This window comes from Cinclus cinclus, chromosome 9, assembly GCF_963662255.1.
Source record: "Cinclus cinclus chromosome 9, bCinCin1.1, whole genome shotgun sequence".
Classification (NCBI taxonomy): domain Eukaryota; kingdom Metazoa; phylum Chordata; class Aves; order Passeriformes; family Cinclidae; genus Cinclus; species Cinclus cinclus.
This window is the reverse complement of record NC_085054.1, coordinates 18,374,079-18,400,361: the sequence shown is the minus strand read 5'-3', so window position 1 is coordinate 18,400,361 and position 26,283 is coordinate 18,374,079. Positions and strand designations below refer to the sequence as shown.

At 40.9% G+C, this 26,283-nt stretch overlaps 2 protein-coding genes across 2 annotated transcripts in view; one reads left to right on the top strand and one right to left on the bottom strand.

Annotated features, from left to right (window-relative positions):
- Positions 1-10,461, bottom strand: part of SLC49A4 (solute carrier family 49 member 4) — a 64,259-nt gene extending 53,798 nt beyond the window's left edge. Inside the window, exon 1 of the mRNA XM_062498327.1 lies at positions 10,125-10,461. Within this exon, the coding sequence (XP_062354311.1) occupies positions 10,125-10,461 (337 nt within the window). The remainder of the gene's footprint in view (positions 1-10,124) is intronic.
- Positions 10,462-15,177: 4,716 nt separating this feature from the next.
- Positions 15,178-26,283, top strand: part of HSPBAP1 (HSPB1 associated protein 1) — a 31,818-nt gene continuing 20,712 nt past the window's right edge. Inside the window, 3 exon segments of the mRNA XM_062498469.1 lie at positions 15,178-15,210; positions 15,212-15,401; positions 22,944-23,129. Of these exon segments, the coding sequence (XP_062354453.1) occupies positions 15,178-15,210; positions 15,212-15,401; positions 22,944-23,129 (409 nt within the window).

Genomic DNA, 26,283 nt, shown 5'->3' with positions numbered 1-26,283 from the left:
CCTCTCTACTAAAAATCTGCATGAGAAAGCTTAATTTACGGCTTTTGAGGAAGCTAGAGCACTGATCACAAGTTCCTGCAGCACAATTACAGCTACAGCACAGCTACAGAGCTACAATAGCACATGCACACAAGAAGCATTAAAAAAATCGAAGTTATGGCAGGAAGTGATGGAATAGCTCTGAATGTCACCACTAGGAGAAAGTCAGGGCAAGCCAGATCTTCCCTGGTGCTGGGAATATATTATTTATAATATACAATTCATAACAATATAATTGTAACAAAAAAACCTCTTAAAGAATTTTTTATCAGGTCTTTGGTCTGCTCAGTTAAGGCTATAACACGCTGCCAGTGGAAGAATTCAAATACTCCCTAAAAAAATTTCTAAAATAATGGAACAGCTGCCAAAACATCCTATTTCTTCAATTTACTTCTGCTCTTCTCAGCACTGACCATGGTTTTGGGGGTTTGGGTGTTTTTAAACGAATATAAACCAAAAAAAATTTTGACAATGTCAGAATACAAATTTTCACAACAGGGAAGATTATTTCAGGACTTGTGTTATGCACTGTTTCATCAGTCTGAAAAGGCAAGCAAATACCCCTGTTTTACATGGCTCCTTTCCCACAAGCAAGGCATTTCTTACCAGAAGAAAAAAAAAAAAGCTCAGGTGAAAAATCAGCAATCAGCAGAAAATATCCAAAATTTATTAACAAGTAATGAACCTCCTTTTTGTGTTTGCTTCAGACTTGCTTTTCACTCCTAAAATGTAACATGAAACTAGCTCCTAAGAACAACATCTGCTGAAAATAATGAATAAAAATTGTTTTGTTTATGCAATTGTGTAATGCTTTTACTAGAATTCAGAAATCAGTAAGGTTAGGGTTAGTTCAGCACTACCAAGTGAAAATGGTCTTTTTTTGTTCATATTTAATTTCTTCTAATAAGAAAAATAAATATCATAGTAATTATTTGAAGAAAAGCCTCTGTTTTCTTTAAGGGCAATAGATTCAGCTTTTCAGAACAACAGCTGATCAATTATTTTTCTCTTTAACAGAATTCTAAACTAATAGCTTGGAATTATAAATACAGTATAAACATACACCTAGCAAAATGAATGCAGTACAGCCTTCCTGAGTACTTAACTACTTCCATATTAAGAATCTCTAAGAAAGCCCAGGGGACTTTGATTAATAGAGAAATTATTGCTGTCATTCACATTATAAAAGTCAGTACCAGCTACCTTTATGCAGCATAGCTGCCACCCTATCAAAAACTCCCAGAAGATACGAAACTGCCAAAATCTCAGTGTTTTCAAAATGCAGCAAGGCATTACAAACAAAACAGTATTTTAACACTTTCTGTCCCATTCCACATGGCTTTCCAGAAGGGGAGAAATACCAGCCAGAGGGGCCACATCCTCTTCTGCATCCCACTGGTGCCTCCATCACGAGGCCAGACATCCATCACCATCAAAGCCACACAAGAAGGAACAACCACCCTCCCCTGCATCAGCAGTGCCCGGAGCGCCCCGCAGGGAGCAGGCAGCTGCAGCCCACCACACTTCAGGGCAGCCAGGGCTGAAGGAAGAGCCAATTCACCCTCTGGCTGACAAGAAGTGCCAGGCAGAGTTCAGAGGTTTGGTTGTGAAGAGGCAAAACACAGGCATCTTGTTGGAGATAAGAAAAGGCAAAAAGGTCAGTTGTGTCCTGAGCTATTCCCAGCTCATGGTTTCAAAAGCACTTCTCAAGACACCTCACAAAACATAGGCCATGCTGACCTACACTGCTGTGCAGGCATCTGCCCCTCCCCATTTGCTGCTGGCTACCTCGGTCCCATTTCCTACTGCCCCTCGCAGTACCCACTGCCCTGTGCCTTCCACTCAACTCATTCCTCCACCTCTCCCATTCCCAGCACTTCTTGCCCTCTGGATCCAAATCTTATTTCTGCATCTGTGACTCCCATACTTCACCTTGCTCCACACTCTCTCCTCTCCTTCTTCTCATCTATCCACAGGCTTCTCTAACTCATTTGAGCTTCCTGCATCCAACCTCTCCTCCTCAACAACCAAGAGGAGTGGAGAACAGAGGAAAACAGGGGATAAGATGGGCATATCACAACACAGGTGAGGTAGGAAATAGAGAAGAAGCAGTCATATTAGAAAGTACTTGGGTCAAGAGAAAATTATGAGGAGTAGTAAAAACATGTGAGCATACAATGAGGAAGATATCAGCGTACAGCTGCCCTGGTATTACACCCTCTATAGTCAACTTCTAAATGCTTCTGTTTACAAAGTATCTTCCTATCTGGACCTGCGTCCTGACCCAGTTCAGGGATGCTTCAGTGCTTTAACTCTGCTTCTGTTAGCAACTGCATAAGAAAAGCATGGGATCATATTTTACACACTTCTGATTTTACACTGGTAAATTATTTCCCTATTCCTCAATTTCCCAACATCAAGGTATATCAAGTTACATACAGAATCACAGAATTGTTAGAATTGGAAGGGGCCTCTTGAGATCCTCTAGTCCAACCCCTGAGCAGGTTACCAGGAGCAGGTTACACAGTAATGCATTCAAATGGATTTTGAGCGTCTCCAGTGAGGAGACGTGACTCCATGACCTCCCTGGGCAGCATGTTCCAGTGCTCTGCCAACCACAACATAAGGTTCTTCCTTTATGTTGAGGTAGAATTCCTTGTGTTTTAGTTTAGAGTCATCACCCCATGCTCACTGTGCTTGAATGTCCAATGCACCAAAGTCTAGGAGCATTATCCCCAGATAACATAGTGATTACTATTTTCATCTGAGCTATATGCAAATATAATTATTTTACTTTCCACCATGGAAAACTTCTTTTAAATCAAGCATGCAGCTTCCTGATATGCTTCACTACATAGTGTTTGAACAGCTGTACCCCTAGTAGCCCTCCATATCTGCAAAGACCTGTGTGAAGAGTGCAAAGGGCACAGCAGCTGCATAGGACAGCAGCATAAAGAGAATGTATGGAAACACGGCAGCCATCAGAGCTGGGGTGGAATCCACCCAACAGAAACACCTAGCTCCAGTACAGGACATCTATCTACAGCCTCAGTTGATGCTTTTTAACTCAACCCGGCCCAGCAGGAGGTATGGGAAGTTCTACAAGGAATCAAGCTAGTGTTGCTATGATGAACAGCAGCATCATGTTAATACAACTCACCAGAAGGTAAAGCACTCTGTGTTGCTAATCACTGTGCATCAAGTGGTCTTCTGCAGCATTCCTGGCTCCAAGGAGGGTGAGCCAACCAATTCTCTAATGAGTCCTCACTTCCAGAAGCACTTGCACAAACACACTGTGGACATTCATGTAGCTACAGTATATAAAATTAAGGAACAAAAGCAAAGTTTGGTTCAGTCTCCCTTTTACTTTTCTTCTGATGAAACAGAGGAAAAGTATGTCTACAAAAAAATGCACACCAGCACTCATCAAAATAAATTTTCTAAAACCAAGCTGATCAAATACCTGTTCGAGTGGGATTTACTTATACTCAGCTCTCTAATTGCTTCTTTCATCTCTCCACATGAAAAGCAACACTTAGTCTCATTTCTTCCAAGATTTGTTAGCTTAGGAAAATTAATCCCTTTCACAGGATTTGATAGGTGTGGATCAGTATCACTTACAAGATAATGAAATACACATAATTAAAAACACGTGGTAGCTGTCTACAGGATGAGAGAGACAGACTGCAGTAAAGCAGGTATTTCCCTTCAAGCTTCTTTTGTATTTGGCAAAGTGCATCAACCACTTGCATTTTCACCAAATACAAGCACCTTTCACTTCTTAGGAGTCAAGGTGTTCTCTCCCTTTCTTTGCTGAAGCCTTAAGTTCACATTTAACTTTCATTCAATCTGAAACAGCTTCTTGCTGCTCTTATTGGAGCTAGAACATTTGCCATTTGTAATAGCCATAAAGGTCATTATAGCCTGGAAAACTTTTAAGATCACCAAAGGACTTTGTCCACTACGGCAAACTGTAAAATAAAGCAACTGCTCATCTGTGACCACCAAGCTCCTCATGCTGTCCCTCCCACCTGAATATGACTTCATGAATTCCTGGAAATTTGGACAGTAAATTATGCCACCTGATGGGAACTTGAGATAAGGGGGTACTATTTTCCAATTATCTCTGACTAGGAAGAGGAAAACAAGCTGGGAGAGCACTGGTAACACAAAAAATCCACACTGAAAGCCAATACAGCTTCTGGCTGGGTCCAGCAGGTGGAGGCCAAAGCCTACCCATTTAAGATGGGAAGTCCACCAACTCAAAAGAAGTGAAAGACTGAGCATGGGGCTAATTAGCATTGGAAGAGAGGGAATCATTTAACCAAAGAATAAAAGAACTGTGTAGTCAAATGAGCATTGATTCCTTTGTTTGCTAAAATATATAAATGGTTAAAGTCTGGAGTGACCTTGGGACCTCCACCACTGAGAAAACGAGGATCAACAGGATGTTGTCTGGATCTGTGGGTGGTGATACCTTTCTACTTAATCTGTCACGGCCTCCCTCTCTTCTTATTCCTATCTCTCTCTACCTCACATTTACCACTAAATAAAATCCATACTATGGACTGGACATATGATCTCGTCTGCACTTAAACTTGGGCAGAGGCACCTCTCTAATAATTACTGGATCCTAATACCATAAGTACTAAGTAGATTCAGGTGTTTATTATGAGGCTACTCTCAAATCTCTGCATCACACTTTCCTTTCTTACTTGCTCCTTTGCCATTCTACTCACATGTTTTTAATTTCTTAAGTTTTCCCATGAGTATTTGTTGTAGGCTGTACTAACCTACCCAAGTCAGAATGCCTAAAAACTTCTGCTGTTGAAGTGTGTAAATCCCTTTGGCTTGATGTCACTAAGTTAAAGTCCTACAGCTTTATGCCAAGTCTTATCCCAGATGTTTTTAGCTGAGGCTCATACTTTAACTTACCACATGAATTATCAAATTGGTAATTTTGAAATACTGGGCACTCATCTTGCAGTCATGAATCTGAGATAAGAAAAGTCTGTTTCTGAGCTCATGACAAAAAGGAGATGAAAACGCATTTCTTTGCCAAAGGTGAAAATTCTCAGATTTTCAAAGTTCCCAAGTCACCTCTTTTGTCCTTCTGTTAAGCACCTGTGCCAAGACAGAACTATGAATTCTTCCATCAAAAACTCCCATTTTCTTGTGAGTGCCACCATGGAAAGTACTTCACATCATCCATCAATATCAAACCCAAAGGCATTTCACAAACACTTCCTAGACTAAAATCTCAGGAGAAAACAAGTTCACTTGGAGTCACCTCCCTTCTGACCCAGTGACCATGTAGGTGAGGTAGAGGTATTCAAAGGTCCCCTGAAAGCAAAACCAGCATATGCACACAGCACGAACTGACAATCCAGGAACTGCAAGTACGAAAGGTGCCATGCACAATTCTCTTTATACATCATATGTAGTTTATTTTATATGGAGAACAGTTATTAAGACATTTTTGTATTAGTAAGATCCTATTCAGTACTTGTACTCAATATTCATGACACTTTTGTCAGACTGTATTAAAGGATTTAATCTCAAAATTCCCAGGTGGAAAAGAAAAAACTATCAAACGTCTCAGAGAAGGAAACCATGATGCATCATTTAGGAGACAGCAATAAAATAAATAGTTTAATATTCAGTAAAGGAATAACTACTCTTACAAATAAAAACTTTCATGGTGTCAGTGGACAAGCCAATCTTGATTAAAACCAGAATCTGATTATTGAAGTCTTCTCTCTACTTTATAATGTAATCATTAGAATAACATTGCTCTTTAAATTTAATTTCAGCAAAATAAAGTTACTAAGATTGTCTATGCAATCCACATAAACATATATAATTTTATAAAAAAGGACCAAGAAATAGATTACATTCCACTTTTACAATATCTCTCATCTCCAAATTCAATATAAAACTGTTCACTGGATTCCAAAAATTAATGAAAAAATATCGCCATTCTATTCCATCTGTTTAATGTAAACTGTCATAAAATATTTCATTCTTCATTGCCTCTTCTTGCTTATATGGGAACATAATGAAGACTGACATATACTGCTTCTAGGTCTCACTGTATAACTAGGAGCTCAATAAAACCCCCTTGGTGAACCAGATCCAGGGAAGTATGTAAGCTGTTGATTTCAAGTTAGATATATAAACATCGTAACAGTCGTGTGTGCTTGTATTTACAGTTCTCAGGAAATTAAACACTCAAGGCACAAAATGTACATAAACACTCAAGCATCATGTGATGAATTGTAGCTAATTTTAATCATGTAAACAACAAGGGTCCATCCAATAGCACACTGAAGTAATTTCCCATTTAATTTCAGTTTTATTAAATCTCTAAAGATAATTGGAATTTAAACAAGGACTCCCTAATCTTACTGCTAAAGAAAATGCACCAAATAAGACACATGTAGCTCCATACCATCTATCTTTTCACATTTTTCACTGAGAAACCAAGACAACAGCTCTAATCCTATAAACAGAGAAGAGTTTTCAAACCCACCCAAAATGGCACATACTCAAAAATTACAAGCGAATATAATTCCTTATTTCAACATGCACCCATCCCAGAACAGGACTAAGAAACATGACAGATGCCACCACTGTCCTTACACAGCACTTCGCCAAGGAGCATGGAAGCCCCCAAGGGCTAGCACAAGTCTCCATTCAGCCAGAGGAAGATGGGAGGCAGGAAGAGAAACAGAGCTCATTCCCCAAAGAACATTCAGCTGTGATATGTGAACTTCTCTATGCATCTCAAAATGAATGTATTTAAGAGAAGGACAAGAGCTCAGCAAAAATAAAAAGTAGCTTTCAATTTACAGAGCTTGCAGAGACAGGCTAAATCCAGGCTTCCTCCAGTGTCTCAAATACCACTCAAAATAGTGTTGAAAACCCTTCCAAAAATGTCTTCTCTGAGTCTGTTCAGATCTTCAAGTAAGATATTCTTCATGAAGCCTTGTGAAGATCATCACTACCCTCCTGATGAAAAATCATCCTCAACTTTGTAAAAAATATGATATCCCTATAGATCCATAGGAACACGGGCTTAAGACAACCAAGACTTTTTGTCATGCTGCTTCTGGCACCAAGACCCCTTTGGGTCATCCTCTGGGGAGGTGTACAGATGCCAGCAATACTCCCTGGGGAGCCAGAAGTGACACCACCCAAACCTTTCCCAGTATTCCCGCCATTCCCCAGCTGCCTTTGCTTGGGTTGACTGTAGCCAGGCCTTCAGAAAGAATTCAGGACAGGCCCTCAACAGGCTAGCAGGAAAAAGATCACAAAGGTCAAGAAACTTTTTGTGGTTAGAAAAACAAAAAAATTTAATTCCTCCCTCCTAGAACCCTTCTGTAAAGAACTGAAGAACGGAGCTTATTTAGCACACCTTTCACTAAAAAAATACACTGCTGTTATCTCTTCTCAGAGGGCCCCACACTTCTCTGAGAAGCTATAATGGAACTGGATCACAGAATCTAAGAAATGCTTCTTGTAACTATTAACATGCCTATTCATGAATATTTATTCTTTCAACTTCCAATTAGTAAAGAAACAAAGAAAAAAGAGAAAAAAGTGACCAAACCTTCTACAACCAGTACTGAAACAATGAGCAGGTGCACAAAATGCACAACAGGTCTGGGTACAGATACAGATACAAATCTGGATACAGATTCATGCTGTGAACTATGTGCTGTGAATGAACAACTAAAAACCAAAGGGACCAACACTCCTGAACTTCTTCTGAAGCATCATAACACAAAATCAGACTCGAGTGACAGCAGGCAGCTACTTTTCAGTCAGATTTACCTCTGACTGTGAAGTACAGGACTATCTTACAGCACAATCTCCTCTCAGATTCTGACATGCCTCATCTACCGTGTCATACTTCTGATACTTGCCAGGTTTTACATGTTGACACTCTACAAACACATTTTTTTCCTGACAGCTTCTTTACTAGCCAACTCCAGTGACATGATTGAAGTCGAAGAGTAAATGGTGTAGCTTCTCCAAAGTAAACCTGGTGTAACAGCAAGCAAGTGAAATACTGCCCTTCCAAGATCAGATTCAACCAATTTTACAGCTTCAAAGCAGTAGAGTAAGATCCTCCTGCAACAAACACATGCACTCCAAAGAGCAGGTAACTCCCCACAAAATGCCTCCAGTGGAAGCGTGCCCCATGGCTGATTCGGGGCTCAGTAGCTCTCCTCCCTGCTCCATGATGAACCAAATGACAGGACTCCACCATCACTTCAAAAGTGAACAGCAGCACGTTCTCTGTGGGAATCACCCAGACTCAGAAAACACCATGAAACAAACATCAGAAAACAATCAGAACCCTCACAAAATCTGCTGATCTGAAAAGAACTTGTTCCAGTGCCCATGCCATGTACTCCTTACGCACACAATCAAATGAGCTGAGATGCTCTATTCAGGTTTACCAGCATTCTACCAACAAGGAAAGCAACAAACCAAGAGCAAACAGGTTGTTTGTATCTGCACTTCCAATGAATATCGGAATTCTAAAAAAACTGCAACCAACTAACCAACCAAAACAAACAAACAAAACAAACAAAAAACAAAAAAAACCAAACAAACAAACAAAACCTCCAAAGCAATCAGTTAAGGAAATGAGAAAATCACCTGTATACATATTCTGATCGAAACAACCAATATATTAAACCAAGAAATCCCACAACTACACTACTAATCACAGTATAAAATAACAAAATACTACAGTTTCTTTTCTCATTAGTTACTTCAAAACTGTCCCAGCAATATTTTGCATTGCTCATGAACTTCATAGCAAATGCAGAAATAAAAATACAGACTCATCTCTGTACGCATTTTTCCTTCATGCCATGAGCAGTCAGTCTTCACTGCACAAACCAAAATAACTTACTTTAAGATAATTAACAACACTTTTATGTATCAGTCGAGACAGACATTGCCAAGTTAAGTCTAAACTACTTGAGAGAAGACTGGAAGTACAGCCACCACAGACTCATTTTGAGAATGTACTCTCAGCACAGTAAATTTTATTCCCACACTGCCTCTTCAGTTCTAGGAAAAGTAACTCAAATTTTAATACAGGCCTTCTCAAATACAACTTCTCTCCCTGCCTGCTTTCACTTTCCCTTCCTCTTCCCCTTCCCTTTCCACAAATGAGCTATTAATTCCTAAATAAATGGAATAAGTAGCACTTGGGACCAGGAGCCACAAGGGTCCTCTAGCGCCTATCTCTTGTTCAGAGGTCTGTTTAAACAGGAATTAAAAGAAATCCCTTCAGTGGATTTAGGCCCAAATGCTGAAATCTGCAAACACAGGTACTTGACCTCACCGGAATGGTCCCCTGGGTGACCACAGAGGAACCACACAGACCCTGGAGGAGCTCTCCAGTGACAAACACCATTTTTGTAAGTTTGCTACCAAGATGCAATGGCCTGAACACAAATTAGGAAACCCTCCCTTGTACTCCTCTTCAAAACACCGAAGTGCAACTTCTCTGTGTTCTCTTTTTATCTCCCTAGCACAATTCAAAGAAAACCATAGACTTCATGTCCAGCCTGCTTTTAAAAATTAAGAACTTCTTTCAAGATGCAGTGGCCACCGTGAGCAATGACATTACTTGATCCAAACATCAACGCTTGTTTGTTCCACAGCTGGTACCCAGAAATCACGGCCATCTCCAGGTCAAACAGCCGGCTGGCAATGCCCGACCGGAGCACACTCCTCCAGACCCACACCTCACCTGAGACGTCAGACGCTCTAATTCTGCTTAGCTTAAGTATCTTCCTTGTGAATGGCCTTTGATGTGCCTTCGTTTGGGCACAGGACTGAAAACAGCAGTCATGATGCGTTTTAAGTATTAGTCAACCCTTTTTTAGGCCGAGGCACTGGGCCCGAGCGTCCCCGGTCTGGCAGCGTCCCCTTCACCGGCCAAAGGACCGCGGCGTCGGGGGACACGGCCACGGCGGCCCCGCCTGGCCCGGGGGAAGCCACAGGAGCGGGTCGGGGAGTCCCGAACCCCCGGCCCCGCCGCCCCCGGCCCCGCTCACCCTTCTTGTCCATAAGCCACATGAAGAAGAAGCAGGGCGCGAAGCCGATGGGCCCCCAGAAGACGAGCAGGGCGATGTCCCAGCCGCTGAAGCCGAAGGCCAGGCGGGCCGAGTTCTGGATAGGGCCCCAGGTGTTCCACACCAGGCCCTGCGCGAAGCCCAGCAGCGAGAACAGCAGCAGCACCAGCCACCGCCTCCCGTACACGCGGCCCGAGAGCAGCGGCGGCAGCCGCCCCGCCGGGCCCCCGGCCGGCCCCCGCGGCTGCGGCCGCGGCTGCTGCGGCGGCGGCGGCAGGAGGGGCCGCCGCTCCTCCGCGCTGCTCCAGCCCAAGCCCATCTGCGGGGGCGCTGCCGGGGGCCCGCAGGGGAGGAGGGGACGGGGCCGGGGGAACGGACACCCAGACTTCAGCCCCCGAGCGCGGTAGCGCTGCCCCGGCCTGGCACTGCCGCATGCGCGGTCGGGGAGGGCCGGCGGCCGCCTCCTTCCTCCGCCGGCGAGGGGAGGAGGGAACCGGCGCCGCGGAGGAGAGCCGGGCCCGCCGCTCGCGGGGAGGAAGCCGCGCCGGCGGGCAGCGGGGGCGTGCGGGACGGGGAAGGCACCAGGCCGGCACTCCGCGGGGAGCGGGGGAGAGGAGCCTGGGGCAGGAGCGGGGCGGCCCGTAGGCACAGCCTCCCTAGTGTCACCGGCGGAGCCGGGGAGCTCCGGCCCTCACGCTGACACCCGGCTCAGTCTCGTCGCGGCTCCCGGGCCGCGCTGCCCCTTCCGCCACCGAAGGCGGTGCCGAACGAGGCCGGAGCATGGCCGGGGCGCAGAGCTGCCGTCCCACCGTGCCGGGTAGGTGCCCCTCGCCCCGGCCCGCCCCGGGGCCCCGGCGCGGCTGCGGGCCCGGGCCAAGGGCGGACGTGGGGAGGGCGAAGCGGCGGCTGAAGCGGGGCCGTGACCGGGCCCGCCGAGCGTCTCCATCAGCTCCTCCTCCCACACGTCCCTCTCGGCCGCGGGCCCCTCGCCGCAGTGTGGTACCCTCGCGCGGGGAGGTGCTGCAGCAGGGCATCCCTCTGGTATCGAGCCTTTTAAAGGGAGAAGGAAATGGTGTTGCTTTGGTGGATACAAACCAACTATGGCCCGAATTGGGAGGAAAAACATAGCAGGTTTCAGATACAACATGCACTGCAATCCATTTCAAAATAATTCGGGTGAATATACCATTATGTGGAGAACGCTATGCTCATTAGTATTACCATTTAAATAGATTGAAGTATATATTCATTAGATTAGGTTATGTGAGAATTTATCTGTATATCAACCATCTGCACTTGTCATAAAATTAATGGCTCATATGCTGCGCAGTGCTTCATCTTCCCTAAAAAATTGGGTATTTCAGTGTGGCTTGATTAGACATTCTGCCACAACGTCTGAAGTTGGATTGATAAAGGCCCACGTAATTAAATGGGGAGAGCTGAACGGTGGGATACCAACAGACTGGTTTTAGGTCTAGTGTCAGTGTCAGAACTGTTGATGTGCTGGGCAGTGAAAAGCTGAATTTTACATGTGGCCATCATCCCACAATTTTGCAGCCGAAATCACAGACTCGCATGAAATTCTTCTCGGAACATAACAGACATTGCATTTTGTTTAGTCCATGTAGCTCAGTTGCCTAGACTGAAGGTACAAAAGGGAAGTAAGTATATGCTGACTGAAATCAGCAGAACTATGATCAAAAGAAAATTTTGTCTACAAAATTTCAGGAAATGCCCCAGGAAAAATAAAATTCACACACAATTAAATAATGGGAGGAGATACAGCAAACTCAAATTTGAGGCTGCTGTGTACAGCTGAAGTGACAAAAGTACAGTAAAAACACAGGATCAGTTTCAGACTTGCTTGTGACTGATGTATATTCTTGTAGTGTTTTGGGGCTCCAAATAAGATTAATTCCCCATTTTACTAAGTCTTTTTACATTACCACCTCAGCATAGTTTAGCCCATGCCAAAATGTCTTTCAATTTAAAAAGGGTATGTTACTGATATAATTTAAGTGATTTACTGGCATTCATCCAGAGACAAAGTGCTGCTATTTGCAGAAGTAAACAATGTGAAAAAGTACTTCTCTCTCTGAACATTTTTCAATTAACTGTAGTAGCTGTGGAGGTTTCATGGTTCTAGTGGCAGGAAACCCATCCAGAAATAAGGCAGGTGGGGCTTTGTGGTGTCCTTTTAACTTCAAAACTTGTCTCATGCCTTTTATTACCTGCATGGTCAAATGAAAACTTGAATATAAGCAGGATAAGTCTTTGATAGCATATCCAGGACACTTCATCTTATGATGGGTTTCAAGATACTTTGACTCTTTCATGGGTCAACAAGCAAGAGAAATTTATGAGAAACAGTGACAAACTAAAGGGGCTTTCAAAATAGGCTCAAAAACATCCAGGTGTATTTATTATTGACTTAATAATGATTTAAATAATTTATTTTAATTGCTTGATTTGAAATCGCTCCATCTTTTTCACAACCCATATGCGCATCTTTCAGTCATGGCCTGACCTTTTCTATTCCAGCTATTTAATTAACACAGTATAATATTCTGTGTGAATTATTCTTGTTTGCAGGATATGGTATCGGTTAAATTTGTTAATGTAAAGGAGCAGTGTATTGTTGATAAACTGTTAGAAACCAAATTAGCTTTATCTTGCAGCTAGCTGATTGCATTATTTCACTCATGGGTATAATAGTCCTCTGAAAATGCTAATTTCACTCTTTTCTCCGTGTGGTGACATTTTTACTGTTCTCATTACTGACATTTGTAATATTTGAGGTGGGGAAATTTTTCTTGCTTTAACCTCATTATAATGTAGCTAAAGAGATTTGGATATTATCAGATGAAATGCACACATATTCAGGCAAGGAGAAAGGTTATTTTGTCTCCTGGCCCATAACTTTCATGTCTATAGCAGCTCTTGCATGGACAGAATGACACCTAGATCCAAAACTGTGATACAGATGCCCGTGGAGGTACTAATTTCCTAAGCACAATAGTGTGCCCATTGACGGGTGCCTTCATTTCCAACCAGCAAGCTCTGAGGTGGTTGTGTGACCATATTCATGTCTGTCTGCCCGTGTCTGACCTAAAACATTCTGGAATTCATCTTAGGAGGATTTGTTTGCCCGGAGCTCTGCTACACTAGTGGTGATGGACAAAAAGTACAAGGCTGAGGCTGTTTCTGATTCCAAATGCTCTTCCCATCCCTGAGGCAGACCTGGTAGATCTGCTTACAAGTTGGCACCTGCAGTGTGCCAATTTAAGATTGGCTTATTAATATAAACTGAGGCTTTGATGGGTTTGTTACAGCCTTGAGGCATCTGGAGAGTCTAGTTCAGCTCAAATACATCATCATGTAATGGTTGTGCTCAGCAGTGCAGGAGAGCATGTTCCCATGGTGCAACCCCCAGTTCCTTGCATGCTAGGAAGTGCCGTTGCTCTTTCCTGTCACCACAGTTTTGACAGATTTGCTCTCCGTGTGCCATTCTTCAGAGAGATTCAATGAACTTGACAGTCCCCTTGGTTCTTACACCTCTCTCCCAACAGCTCCTAATGTCGTGTATGCATTCTTGTCCTTTCTTGTGTCAACTCATACCTTGCAATGTGACAAGCAGCAAGTGACTGCATACCCTGTAGAGGTTAGTAGCATTTTGGCACAAAACCTAATTCAAAGATTGAAAAACAGTATTTAGCAGATTCTGAAAATTCCTTCCAGTATCTAAAAAAAAGTTCTCTTTACCAGGGATTTCCCTCAATTTCCAGACTTCAGCTGGAATTGTGACAGTGCAGTTTCAGAGCTGCCATGAACAACAGGTATCGTAGCAGGGAGCTGTAAAGGGAATGTTCTTTACACCTCATCTTGAAAAACACCTCTGAAGGTGAGCCTGTGAGGTGTGAGCAAATACTGTTCTTCCTTTCTCAAGTTTTGACATCTTCTAGTTGCTCAGGAACAGGTTGTATGAAATCTGCACTGTTTTGGGCTTGGTTTGGGCACCTTCCAGTCTGTATTCATTCAGCATATTTTCTTGCCTTTCTTCCTTATTGATAAGTATGTAAACTCCAGTACTAACATCATACAATTTCCTTGTCCTTCACGTTTTACAGTGCTTCCTTTTATCTAGTTTCAACAAGAAGCAAAAATACAGACCAGACACATTTTCAGCTTCTGAAAGCTGGACAGTTTTATTCTTAAATTCAAACTTCAGTGTTTTCCAGTGGAGAATTCATTTACACCTTTTGATTGCAAGCTGTGTATATTCCCCCTGCAGAGTGACCATTGTAGTGTAGATGATTCCAGGTTTGTGGTGAGCCAGAGCCCGTTGTAAGATTCTCTAGGGAGAGGTGGGATAGCTCCTTTTTCTTTCCCTTTTTCTTGTGGAGGTTAGCTATGTGACTGGCTAATGAAAGACTTGTCACTAGATTCCTTATACACCACACTGTAGGTTCTTTACTGCAGCTCTCAAAAGGAATATGCAAAAGTCACATCTGACTTGGGCTTTGAGCATGATTAAAGCATTTTGTGCTCCATTTCTGAATGGCTTGTTCTGCCATTCATTCCCTGCTTAATGATGACCTTGTAAGTGGTGAATGTATGTTCTTTGAGGAGGAGGTGGAAGCTACATGATGTCTTTCATCACGGTAGCTTTGTTGGCTACTTCCCTACCTCACTTAGCCTTCAGGCTCCATCTCATAGATGTTTTAGGGAGTTTATGTTGGAACTCCAGCTTCAGCAGACTACTGCCCCTATGTTGTCTCATTTTATTCTGGGCCACCATGTGCAAGTAACTGCAAACGACATCAATGGAGTATTTTACACCTCAAAGTTATGTTAAGGAAATTCAGTTCAAAGACTGATGGTTTCCTCTCTTCCTGAAAAAAACCTGAGAATTATGCAAATGAGCTGAGTCACAGGGATGGTGGAGGATGTTAGGCTTGAATTGGGAAGTACAGGGTGAAAATTTCCACTGTCTGGTTGTGTTAGGACTGCTTCAGTGCAGCTCTCATTGTCTCTGATGCCAGCAAGGAGAGATAGTCATGGTGCTCTGGTACTGGTCTGTCCCATTGTGTCTCTGGTGCATGTGTTTCTCATTTCTTATCAGACTGTGCCATTGTTCTCCTGTTGTCTTACTTTGAAGCAGCAAGGGGTAACTTAATTACCTCTCTGCTATAATTAACAATGTAGACATTAGGGAGTTTGTTTCTGTTGGTCCAGTCACGTTGAGCTGTCATATAATAAGTATGCTGTGAGCTCTGCAAAGGAGTTTTCTGAAGACTTGATTGTCTGGGTAAGTGTTTGGGATCAAATCCATATTGAGGACAAAAAGCTCACAAAGTGTTGTTTGTCTCTTGGAAAATGTGACCCTATCATGTAATGCCATATAGAAGGAAGAAGCTGAATTGATTATTTCTTTGTCTGGGATTTTCTCAACAGGGACATATATGAATAAAATTGAAACTATTCTATGCTTTGTGATCACAGACACAATTAAATTCTCAGGAGTTTATACAGTAGCATGAGATTTTGGCTTCTGTAAGAGTATTTTTTGAAAGAGCAATGGTAAGGTAGTTTGGATGTCTTGGTATAAAAGTGCAACTTTAACCTTTCACAGTTTTATTACTTTGTTAATGTTCAGGGGGTTATCTTAAAATTCTATGTACCATGTGCTTTTGAACACCAGACATAAAAGACATAATTCCCTCTAATACTAGTATTATATCAGACAATGGTGAGTAGGGGGATATTAATGTTTAAAAAGAATATGAAAATATTGAAACTCTTCTGCTGAAAGGAGTTTTCCATATTTACTGATAGGTTGAAAAATACTGAGTTTTGGTAGATTTTGCATATTGCAAGAAACTCCCAAAATTCAAAGCAGTAGCACTGTCATAGTTTGTTGTATAATTAAAGGTCACCTTCAGTCTCCAGAAATGCAGGTGCAGCTGATTATAGCAGGAGTTCATGGAGATCTGAGTAGAGACTTAGGCCTGCAGTCCTTGATCTTCTCTGATATTTAGTGTTGGTGTTTACAAATAAAGAAACTTTGCAGGCAGTTGTTATATAAAAAAAGAAAAGATAAAGGAAACCTCTGGAGGGAAAATGCTGAAGATACATTGACGTTACTACCAGCAGTTTGTTATATTACAAAGTTGTGAAATATGAGCTTCTGTGTAAAAAGACTGTGCTTTTTCAGCTAAGGAAGAGTTTATTTTATGTTTAATAGTTATATTAAGAAACAGAACTAACATGAACTAGTTGTTAAGGTTGAAAAATAAATCAGAAAACCTTGGTAGTTCACTTTTTTGTGGGTTGTTTTGGTCAGCTGTATTCTTGACATTACGTCAAAGCAATATTTTTACAGTCTATATGAACCCCAGGATTCAAAACATACACTGTTAAAAGTTACTCACTTACAAAATTAATGTTAAGCAGGAGAACCTTTATAAACAGAAATAGCAATTTGAAGCACAAAATAAAAGCACTTCTGTTTGTTTTACCCATGCTGAAAGAAATGGAATGATGTAAACAGTGGAATAATAGCCATGCATTTTCTTTAGTATTCCTATAATAATGGCAATCCCTGAATCTAATACCTTTATTGTGCATTTCAGAAACTCTTCTTGAGGTTCACATGGTGGGTGTCTTTCAAGTTGATTTATGTAATTCAAAAACTTCTTTTATTCTTTTAAAGTATAATTTCATTCTGACAATTAATTATATATCTAATTGTCTCAGTCATTAATCATAATTTGTATCCTGTGCAGTATAATAGTGAACAAGGTCATGTATACTACCATCATAACCCCTTTGTGGACCAAATTCAAAAGGCTCCATTGTATTAATTACTACGTATTACAATGGCTTGTAGGGGAAAAAAAAGCATGTATTTTGAGAATAGTATTGAATATGTACTGCAATAGTTTTTGGGAAAATATTATAAATGAGAAGATTTCGATTCTTTTGTTGTTGCTATTTTGAAGTTCTTGTCTGTCAAATTTGCTGGACTGAATAAAAATAGTCACAATTGGTTATGGTTTCTGACAGTGACTTTTACACCGCATATTCATCTGTTTAAGAGCAGTGCTTTCATATTTACTACTGACAAGGACTAAAAAAAGAAATGCAAATAAGTTTGCTTATAATATGATCAAACTCTTTTCTTTTTCCAAAATACACACATTAACTTCCTGACATGCCACTTCCCTTCAGTTATAATGTTGTATTAGTATCGAATTTTGTATTAAATTTTCTGTTGATTAGGAGATATCAGAAATGTGTATCAGTGCCGGTGGGCTATTGGGAAGACATGGTTGGCTACTGAATTTCCTCAGTAGCAGGTGTGTGTAATTTACACCCCACAGACTGACAGAAAGGTGGAATTTTGGCAGCCTAGCTTAAGGAAGAATTATATATCTTTTCATATCTTGGTGGAAGCTTTTGGTCGAAGACAAGAGTATTTTCCTCCAAGCATTTCTTCTGCTGGAGGAGACCAGAGGAGCCGAGGTCATTCGGCATTCAGTTCATTAGCTGAAAACTGGCACGACTGCATTCTAAACCTGCATGCAGGATGGAGAGACATCAGGCAGAGGCTGGGCAGGGCTTCAGGAAGAGCTTTCGAGGAAGAGCCTTAGGGGATTTAGGGGAAGAATTTCCTAGACCTTTGCTTGAGATGCGCTGTCATTTATAGCAGCGGCGGGAAGGCCCCCCAGAGCTGTGTTCTGGGCTCAGCCCCACTCCCCCCGAGGGAGTCTGGCAGCAATTCCCATTGCTTTATCAGAAGGACGAGGTGAGGTTTGGGCATGGGCCCCACCCGTGTCTTACTTCATGTCTGAAGTCACTTCAACTTCCTGTGAAAAAAACTGTACGATGCTCAGCCCTGCCACGGGAGCACTGGAAAGAGTCCAAATTCTTCTTTTAGCCTCTTTCTTTTCTTTCTTTGGCTGCCCTCCTTCTGCGGTAGCAGACGCAGAGAGGAAGGAAGGGTGTGCTGGCTGCAGGCTGCCGGAGTGAGCTGCAGGTGCCAGTCTTACCAGTGCAGACTGGTTTATCCTGAGAGTCCCCATGCAACTACTACCTCTTCTTCAGTAACCAAAACGCCTTTAAATCTAGGGTAGCTACCTGCTGGCTATGTGCATTTACAGTGTTAACATTCCCAGAGTCAAAACTAATAGCAACAGCTGGCTAGGAAATAATACCTAGATGTTGGTGCAGCCTATCCTGAAAACTGCTCATGTATATTTAGAGGCATTCTGTTTGCCCAGAGGAGGCTGATTATAGTGCATAGTGTTGTAATCACTTGCAGATTATTTAAAGTTGTTTTTTTAATTTACAGAGTTAATGTACTGTGAAACCATTAAGTCTGACCTCCAAACCAAGTCACTTATACTTGGTTTGGGGAGCTTGCTCATCTTCCCCCATACCTTCTCTTTCCCCACTCCTGGTTGTTGAATAGTTAAGATTCTGGGGGTTAGGTGGTTTTATGACTCACCTCACAGCTCTGTATTAATGTGTTGAAATATTTTTTTTTTCTATTTAAAAAAAATTAATAAAAGAAGCAACGAAAAAGGAGCATTACAGTTTTGCAAGAAAAACAATTTGATGATGCATGTACCAAATACATTACCAGGATTTCCTTGTACTCCCTATTTTAGAAAATAATTTTAATACCTCTCAATTAAGTCTCATATTTAAGCAGCAGGGTGTTTTGGCAGAAGCCAACTGCCACGCACTAATGAACTCTTATAATTTGCTAAATTATTTTAAATGAATGACAGTACATTTAGCTTTTTAATGACAGTACATTTAACTTCTGAACAACTTTGATCAAGTCCACTTTTAGTTAGACTGCCTGCTGTGCTAAACTCTTAATTCCCAAACCCCACTCAGTTATTCAGAAAAATCGTTAATCAGAAACATTAAATTATTTTCTCTTTCAGAAGCACGAAGTCTACTGGAGACTCGGCCAATTCATTACTTTTCTTTTACCTGCCCTCAGTGCTAAGTCTGGATGAGGCTTAATGTTTGACAGTACTTTGTGTAAAGACAACTGGAGAGCTTTCTTTTTTTAATTGGGAGATCTCTATTTTGCAAGGTGTTGCCTTTCTAAAGAACACCTATGTTTTTTGCCAATTATATAAGCTGCTACAGTTACAAAACTTGAGCTAAAACTTGGTTCGTTTTTTCAGTTCCTGGTTGGATTCTGTACATGCCTTGGGTAAAGTCAAAACATGAGACAAATTATTCCTGCTTCCTTTTGTACTGTGAAGTCACAGCGTTTGTTGAGCCTGATAGAAAGAACTAAGCTGAAGTATTCCTTTTCTCTTGTGCATCAGAGTACAACTGAGAAAATGAAGACTCCCACAGAGCTTTTCTTTTTCAAGGGAATATGCATTTCTGTTCTCTCCTGCTACCCAGTCTCCCCATGGAATTTGATGTTTAATGCCTAAGATGTGCAATGGATATTTTTCTTCTTTGCTACACATTTTATTTATTCACCTTTTACTTGTGCACATCTGTATCCAAACTGTATGTGCTTATATATGTTATACAACCTTGGATTTTGCCTTGGATTCAATTACCATCAATCTTAGGCTATAAAATACTGAGAAGCAACAGCCCAGTTTATAAGGTCTTTGTGAAGCTATGATAACAATAACTGAGGAAAATATTATTTTAAACTATAATACTGCTAATCTCTCTTCAGTTCTTCTATCTTCAAATATCTCTTTTAATTACTTTTCCCCACTCCTACAGCATATGTTTACATCAGAAATCTGATGGTCTTGAGCAGAGTTCTCCAAATTATTATAATATCCATTTGCTGTGGTATATGATATTTACCTTTTATCATGTGTCTTTTCTATAGCAGGCACTTAGATATGCATGACAAGTGTTATAGGGAAAGAATTATGTTTAGCCTACTCTGTTCTCACCAAGGAGTATATAAAGGTGAATCAAGACAGATTCTTCACACAGATCTAATAAGAATCTGCATTTGTCTTTGCAAAAATCCCCAATGTATATTTATTTAAGTCTTTAAATTTTCTCAAATGTTTCAAATGTCATTGTGCATTATATACATTGTATGTGATTATCTATATCAGAAGATATATACTTATTTAACAAAATTTTAATACTGTTTGAAGATAGGAATTATTAGCATCTTAGTAAGACAGACTGTCCTCTTTAATTTTTTTTCTTGATTTTATAGGGGAATATTTTACAACTGAATATGGTGACAGGACAATCATTCAGCAGAGGAGAGGCTATTTAGCCTAATTGCGGTTTTTTGTTTGGCAGTGGCCTGCTCTCCCAATAGCTTCATCTTTGAGCTTCCCACTGAGTGTGTATGCACTGTTTGAAACCACACCTTCCAAAAGCATGATGTGCATGTGAAAATCACATTAGAAAGCCACACAGAATCAACAGTTGGCTTCAAAGAGCCTTCCTGTCTCTTCCAGTAAAATTTCTGCTTTTGTAGCCCATCCCAACTGTTGACTGAAGTTACAGGATAAAGCTGAAACTTTTGCAATAAGTCAGCTTTACAAAATCCTCCAAAAAAGTGTCACCAGTTTCCTGCATTTATTTGGGTTTACATCCTCTAAAATAGTTAAATGTAGTGCTCTTAAAGCAAAAAAAAAAAAAAAAAAAGCCCTGAGTAGTCAAAAAGACAGCCATGCAGTGATAAACATGGCCTAAGCAGAAGTAATTTCATTTTTATGAGCTGGAAAATCTGAAAGGTAGCTAAGGCCTGCCAGCTCCCACGTGGTGGAACCCACCTCTGTACAGTAAAAAATAACTGCACTTTTGAAGGACAGAAGTTTTATAAACCCCCTGGGAGTGTTCAGATCTGGACCAAGTCTTGTGTTAGCTCTTAAGCAGAATCACTGTGAAAAAACCTGCTGAGCTTTCACCTCTTGCCATGCCTCCAGCCAGCTCCTGGTAGCTGCACCAGCATGTGCCCTTGTGTCTGCAGATGGTCTCCGTGCCTTCTCTGACCTGCTCCCTCTAGGTGTGCTGACCTCTTCCTTGGGAAGCCCCAGAGCCTCCTCCCGGGGGTAGGGAAGACCATATGGTACAACATACGGTCCCCGTGAGGTCTCCTTATGTCCTGGTTGTGTAAGTTGCTGGAGTGTGAGACTGAAGGGCAAGTGTCAGAGACATCCCTGTGTCACAGCAACACCATCCTGTCAAGTGTTGCTCTGCGTATGAGAGGAAATGTGGAAAACAAACCAAAATCCTGTCATCTGCCTTAGGAAAGAGAAGCCATTTAAAAATTTTATGTTCCGTGAAGATAAAATACAAGAGGTCTTTAATTTTAAAGCTTCACAATGGAGTTTTCATGAGTGAAAAGTGAGGGATTTGGTTTTCCTGAAGTCTGTGGAATAAGAGACCCATTGACTCTAGGAAACCCCAGCCCCAGTACCTCCCAATGACTTTGTGTGAAGATAGCAGCTTAATTTAGAAAACCAAAAAGCACAGCTATGTGGGATTATAAACCCTGTCAAAAGTGGAGGGACTCACAAAAGTTACCAACAAAATGCAGCACTCAGCATGCAGAGGACACCTCTTATTCCTGCCATTTCCAATTCAGCGTTCATAAATTTATTTTGGATTTTTGTTGCATTTAAATTAAACCCGAAGAACTTTTCTCAGTGACATTGTTTCCAGGGGTCATCTTGTGTTTCCCTCAGCTGGCTCCACAGGGTTGCCCCTTGTGGGACTGGGTGGTTCTCTGCTGTCTCCCATATGTGGGGAGCAGCCACAGGCAAAATTAGCACCCAGTGGTGGAGGAAATGTTCTTGGCCTGTATTTATTTAACTCACTATATATGCCAGACCATCATTTGACCCCTAAATACAATGATTGAATTGAATTGGTTTGTTTGTTTTAAATAAACCGCTGGAAGTCACGGGGAGCCATGTGTATCAATTCAGTATGTTAAATCTTAGCCATTACGCAGATACAAATTCTGGATGAGTTAACTTCAACAGAGGTTAAAATAAGGAATGGATTTTTTTATGATCTGAAGCCTGTAGTCCACATCTTCTGCTCTATGGAGATGTCATTCCTTTTAAAAAAACACAAATTTTCCCTCTGAATATGTCCCTAAAGAAAAGTTGTTCTGATAGTGCTGAGTTAATTCAAGATTGCCAGCATTTCAGCTTGACAGTTTCAGTGGGGCATATAACTCTCTAAACAGCAAATGAATAATTGGAAATCTTGGTTTAGTTTAGTTCTTGGATTGGCATAATTTTGTTTTTCTAAAATCCTGTTGATGAAATTTTAAAACACTTCAAAAATACCTGCTGGTTGGTTGTGCTACTGTTCCTTTGTTTAAGGTAATGCATGGGGAGCTGGTTTGCTATCTCTGACAATATACTACAATTTTGGAAAGAATACCATACAGAAACACTGTTACTCATGAAATTTATGTTCTCTAAACTCTGAACGTTATTTGCAAGTTTATTTTATTGTTAGCCTATTTCTAAGCAGTTTGGCTACAGTGCTTTATTGCCTAAGATACAAGTGAAAATTCCAAGCATGTGCCTATTTTTATTTTTTGCTTTACATTTTATTTGCTAATACACCACTTTAAACTTTTACTTCCTCCTGTGTTTGCAGTACAACTTTGATTTTTAAAAAAATCTACAAATGTAATAAAACAGTAATAAAACAAAGGAGGTCTTAGTTCTTGTTTTCTGTCCCATGGGAGATGGTAGTAGCACTTCACGTATGATAAATCATCTCTCTCCATATGTTTTTTTTTTCTTTACATAGGTGAAGATGTCAAACCATTTACTCCTGAGAAAACCAAGGAAATTGTGATGTCTCTACAGCAACCTGCAGTCTTCTGTAACATGGTTGGCAACTGGCCAGCCCTGCACTGGAATGTGAAATACCTTTCTGCAGTGTTGGAGGGAAAGACAATCCAGTTTAGGCTGGGCCTGAAGACGGTGGATTTAGGTGAGAATGAGGTGGACAGACATTAATGTCACAAGTCTCTTTTTTAGGTCTTGCAATTGTCTGCCTTTTCATTAATACTGTTCTTTCTCTAATGTACTGCTTTTCATTGCAGGCTTTGTTTTCAGGAATGGGATTTGGCCAGCAGTAGAACTCTCCTTTCTCTTTCTCATGTGTTTATTCTTAGTAGGAAGTCTGGTGGCTATGACCAGCATTTAAGAACCAAGCCTCTCAGTTTTCCTTCCTTGCTTTGTAGTGTGTGTGGTCTTACACATTATTAGATTGTTCACGTGAACTGAACGTCCATGTCCATGAGCCTGACTGTGTTAAGGAATTGGCTAAATAATTAGCCTGACTTGGAGTTTTTACCTGTAATGGTGGTAATTCTGACCTTCCTCTTAAGACTTAGGTTTTAAGACTTTTAAGACTTAGGTAATTTTCAGTACTTTAAGGTACTGTGATGAAAGACAAGATGGAAATGTAAAGCATCAAGAAAATAATTTGACACCAGCGCAGTAATTTCACTGCTAGCCCTCCAGATTCACTCATACATCTTGGAACATGCCATGGGAGAAAGACAGCATTCCAACTTGATTTTAAATACTGCAACTTTATCTTTGTAGCCACACAGTAGTGTGTCCATGGACAGACTTTCATACCATGGAGGGAAGACAGAAGAAACATGTTCCAAGGTGACAATCTGCTATCCACTTGAAAGGTTATGCACTGCTTTTTATTCCTGCCCTTTACATCCTTTGCCCTCCCAACGACATACCAAAATGCATTTTGCCATGCACTTTCTCCCTTTTGCCTGTAAAGTATCTTGACTGCCTTTAGGATTTTTTTTTAACCCTTAGGCCAGAAAAATCCACTTTAAAAATATTTGATATGTCATGGTCTTTTAGACCCCACACAACTATTATTATGTCTTCCAACCTTTTCCAGTTGGACTTCCTCTTTCTTGGAATGTAGAGTCTGCACAAAGACTCCAGATGAGGGTCTGCCAGTTCCAGGGAAAGTTGTAGGATTACATCATACTATCTTACTAAACATTGTGAAATTTGCTTTCTTCACAGCATCATGACTATGTTATTTCATGTTCAATTTTTTCAAGAGAAGTGATGAAACAGAAGTGTTAGAGTGAAAATGCTTGGCATGTTAGGATTTCAAAGCATTTTACCAGCATGGATTAATGATTTTTATGCCATTTCTGGGGGAACAGATGTTATTTACTCACTTTCTACAGATGGGAAAACTGAGGTGTAGAATTAAAACCTTGGTACACATCTTCATAGCAATATCTCTGTAGTTCAGTGAGGTACCACCTAATTCCTGCACTAAGTGTGAAATGCATCGCATTGCCAACAGAGAAGGCATAGCATATGTATATATAAATATATAAATATATATACACACACACATATATACATGGCACTTCCCTTAATACCTTGTTAATATATCTGAGTTATAATAAACAAGGCCTGCCAGGTAAAAGAGTAGTTTTGGTCCTACTCTCCATTAATTAGTAGGCACTTTTTGAGAGCCAGATGGGTGTTCCAGCTGGCAGAGTTTCTGATGGGACTGATGGAGTGCTATGTAGCCAAGTCACAGATTGATGCTACCAACTGAGTAGATAAGAGTCATCACTTAACAATAACTTATAGTCACTAGAGATACAGAGTGGATTTAAATTGGAATTTATATCTTGAAGCATCTATCTGCATTTTGCTTTTTCCTAAAGGCATTTATCCCTGTGCAGCAATCATTTTGTCTCCAGGAACCTCCATTATGTGGTAATGTTGGTTAGAATTGTCTTCAAGGAGATGGGTACATCCTTCCTTCAGGGGTTATATTCTAACTGAATGAGACCTGTGATGCCATAAAAAATTCCAATGTAAGAATGTATTAGTGAAGCCATTATCCAAGCCATCTCAGAGTCTGAAATAATGTAATACATTCCATGTGCCACTGTCATTTGGAAGGTAGTTGATCTCACTCTTGCATGCTTAAAACTAATTTTAATGAGGGCCTCTCTTTCTTACTGTTCCTGCTAACTTTCCAGGTGAAATGGAGCCAGTCATGTGCTTAGAGAGAGAACAGAATTAGTATTTTAGAATACAACTAAAATTGCATTGATCTCTCTCTGAATATTCCTTCCATGTTCTCAAGAGGTTTATGGCCTTAAGACTAGGTGGGACCACTCCTACTGTGGAGCTGGAAATGTAGAATTAAAATTTCACTCTCCTGCTTAAAGGCACATTTTGGTGACACTCTGAAATGACAGCTTCAGAGTTTCTGAGGTTATTTAAGCTGTGAGATTAATCTGGAAGACTCAAAATTAATGGAGACCTCTTTACTACAGCAACTCTTCATCTTTCTTTAATGTCACACCTGCAGCCTGATGGGTTTCCCAAGCTGAAGATTCCTTAATGTACAAAAGTGAGAATTACAATTGGGGCAACTTGGTGGGAGTTGCATGGATTTTGTATTTGCTTTTTTTTCTAGTTTGTAACTTCCTGCAGCATATCAATGTGGATGGCACATTTGAAACATGGAAAAATGTGAGAGCTAGCAGCTTTATTTGTGTATATTATTTATACCTAAGTGTGTGTTTGATAGTATTCTGTCTAGCATTCTGTCTGATTACACAAGTTAAACATTGTCCGTAAGAAGGGGAAAAAAATACAATCAGAGGACTAAGCATTGACAAAAGATACCTTCAAAGAGAGTACCAGACTTCTTTACAAGAACAGTGAAGGTGCTATTAATCAGGAAATCCCTACCTATCTGGTTCCAGCCACACTAAAAGATTTATTTTTCTGATGTAGGCCAAAGCTACAGAAGTCTTGCTTCTGACAGAGAAAATGCAGCTTTATAGCCATTGTGTCTGGTGGCTACCTGAAGCATAGCAGCACAAAGTAAGAAGAAAACTTACACAGAACTGACTTCTGTATACGGCCATTTCTTATTTTGACCATTTTTGGTGGTTGCATAGTAAAATAAATCAACAGTGAGTTTACTGTGAAGAAGCTGGAGAGAGCAAGAAGCTGTCATGCTGATCAGTTTCTGAGTCACAAGATCTCTGGAGGATGTTTCTCTTACTGATGCTGGATAGAGATGATGCTGTCAGATGTACACTTGGATAGGAAAGGGCTGC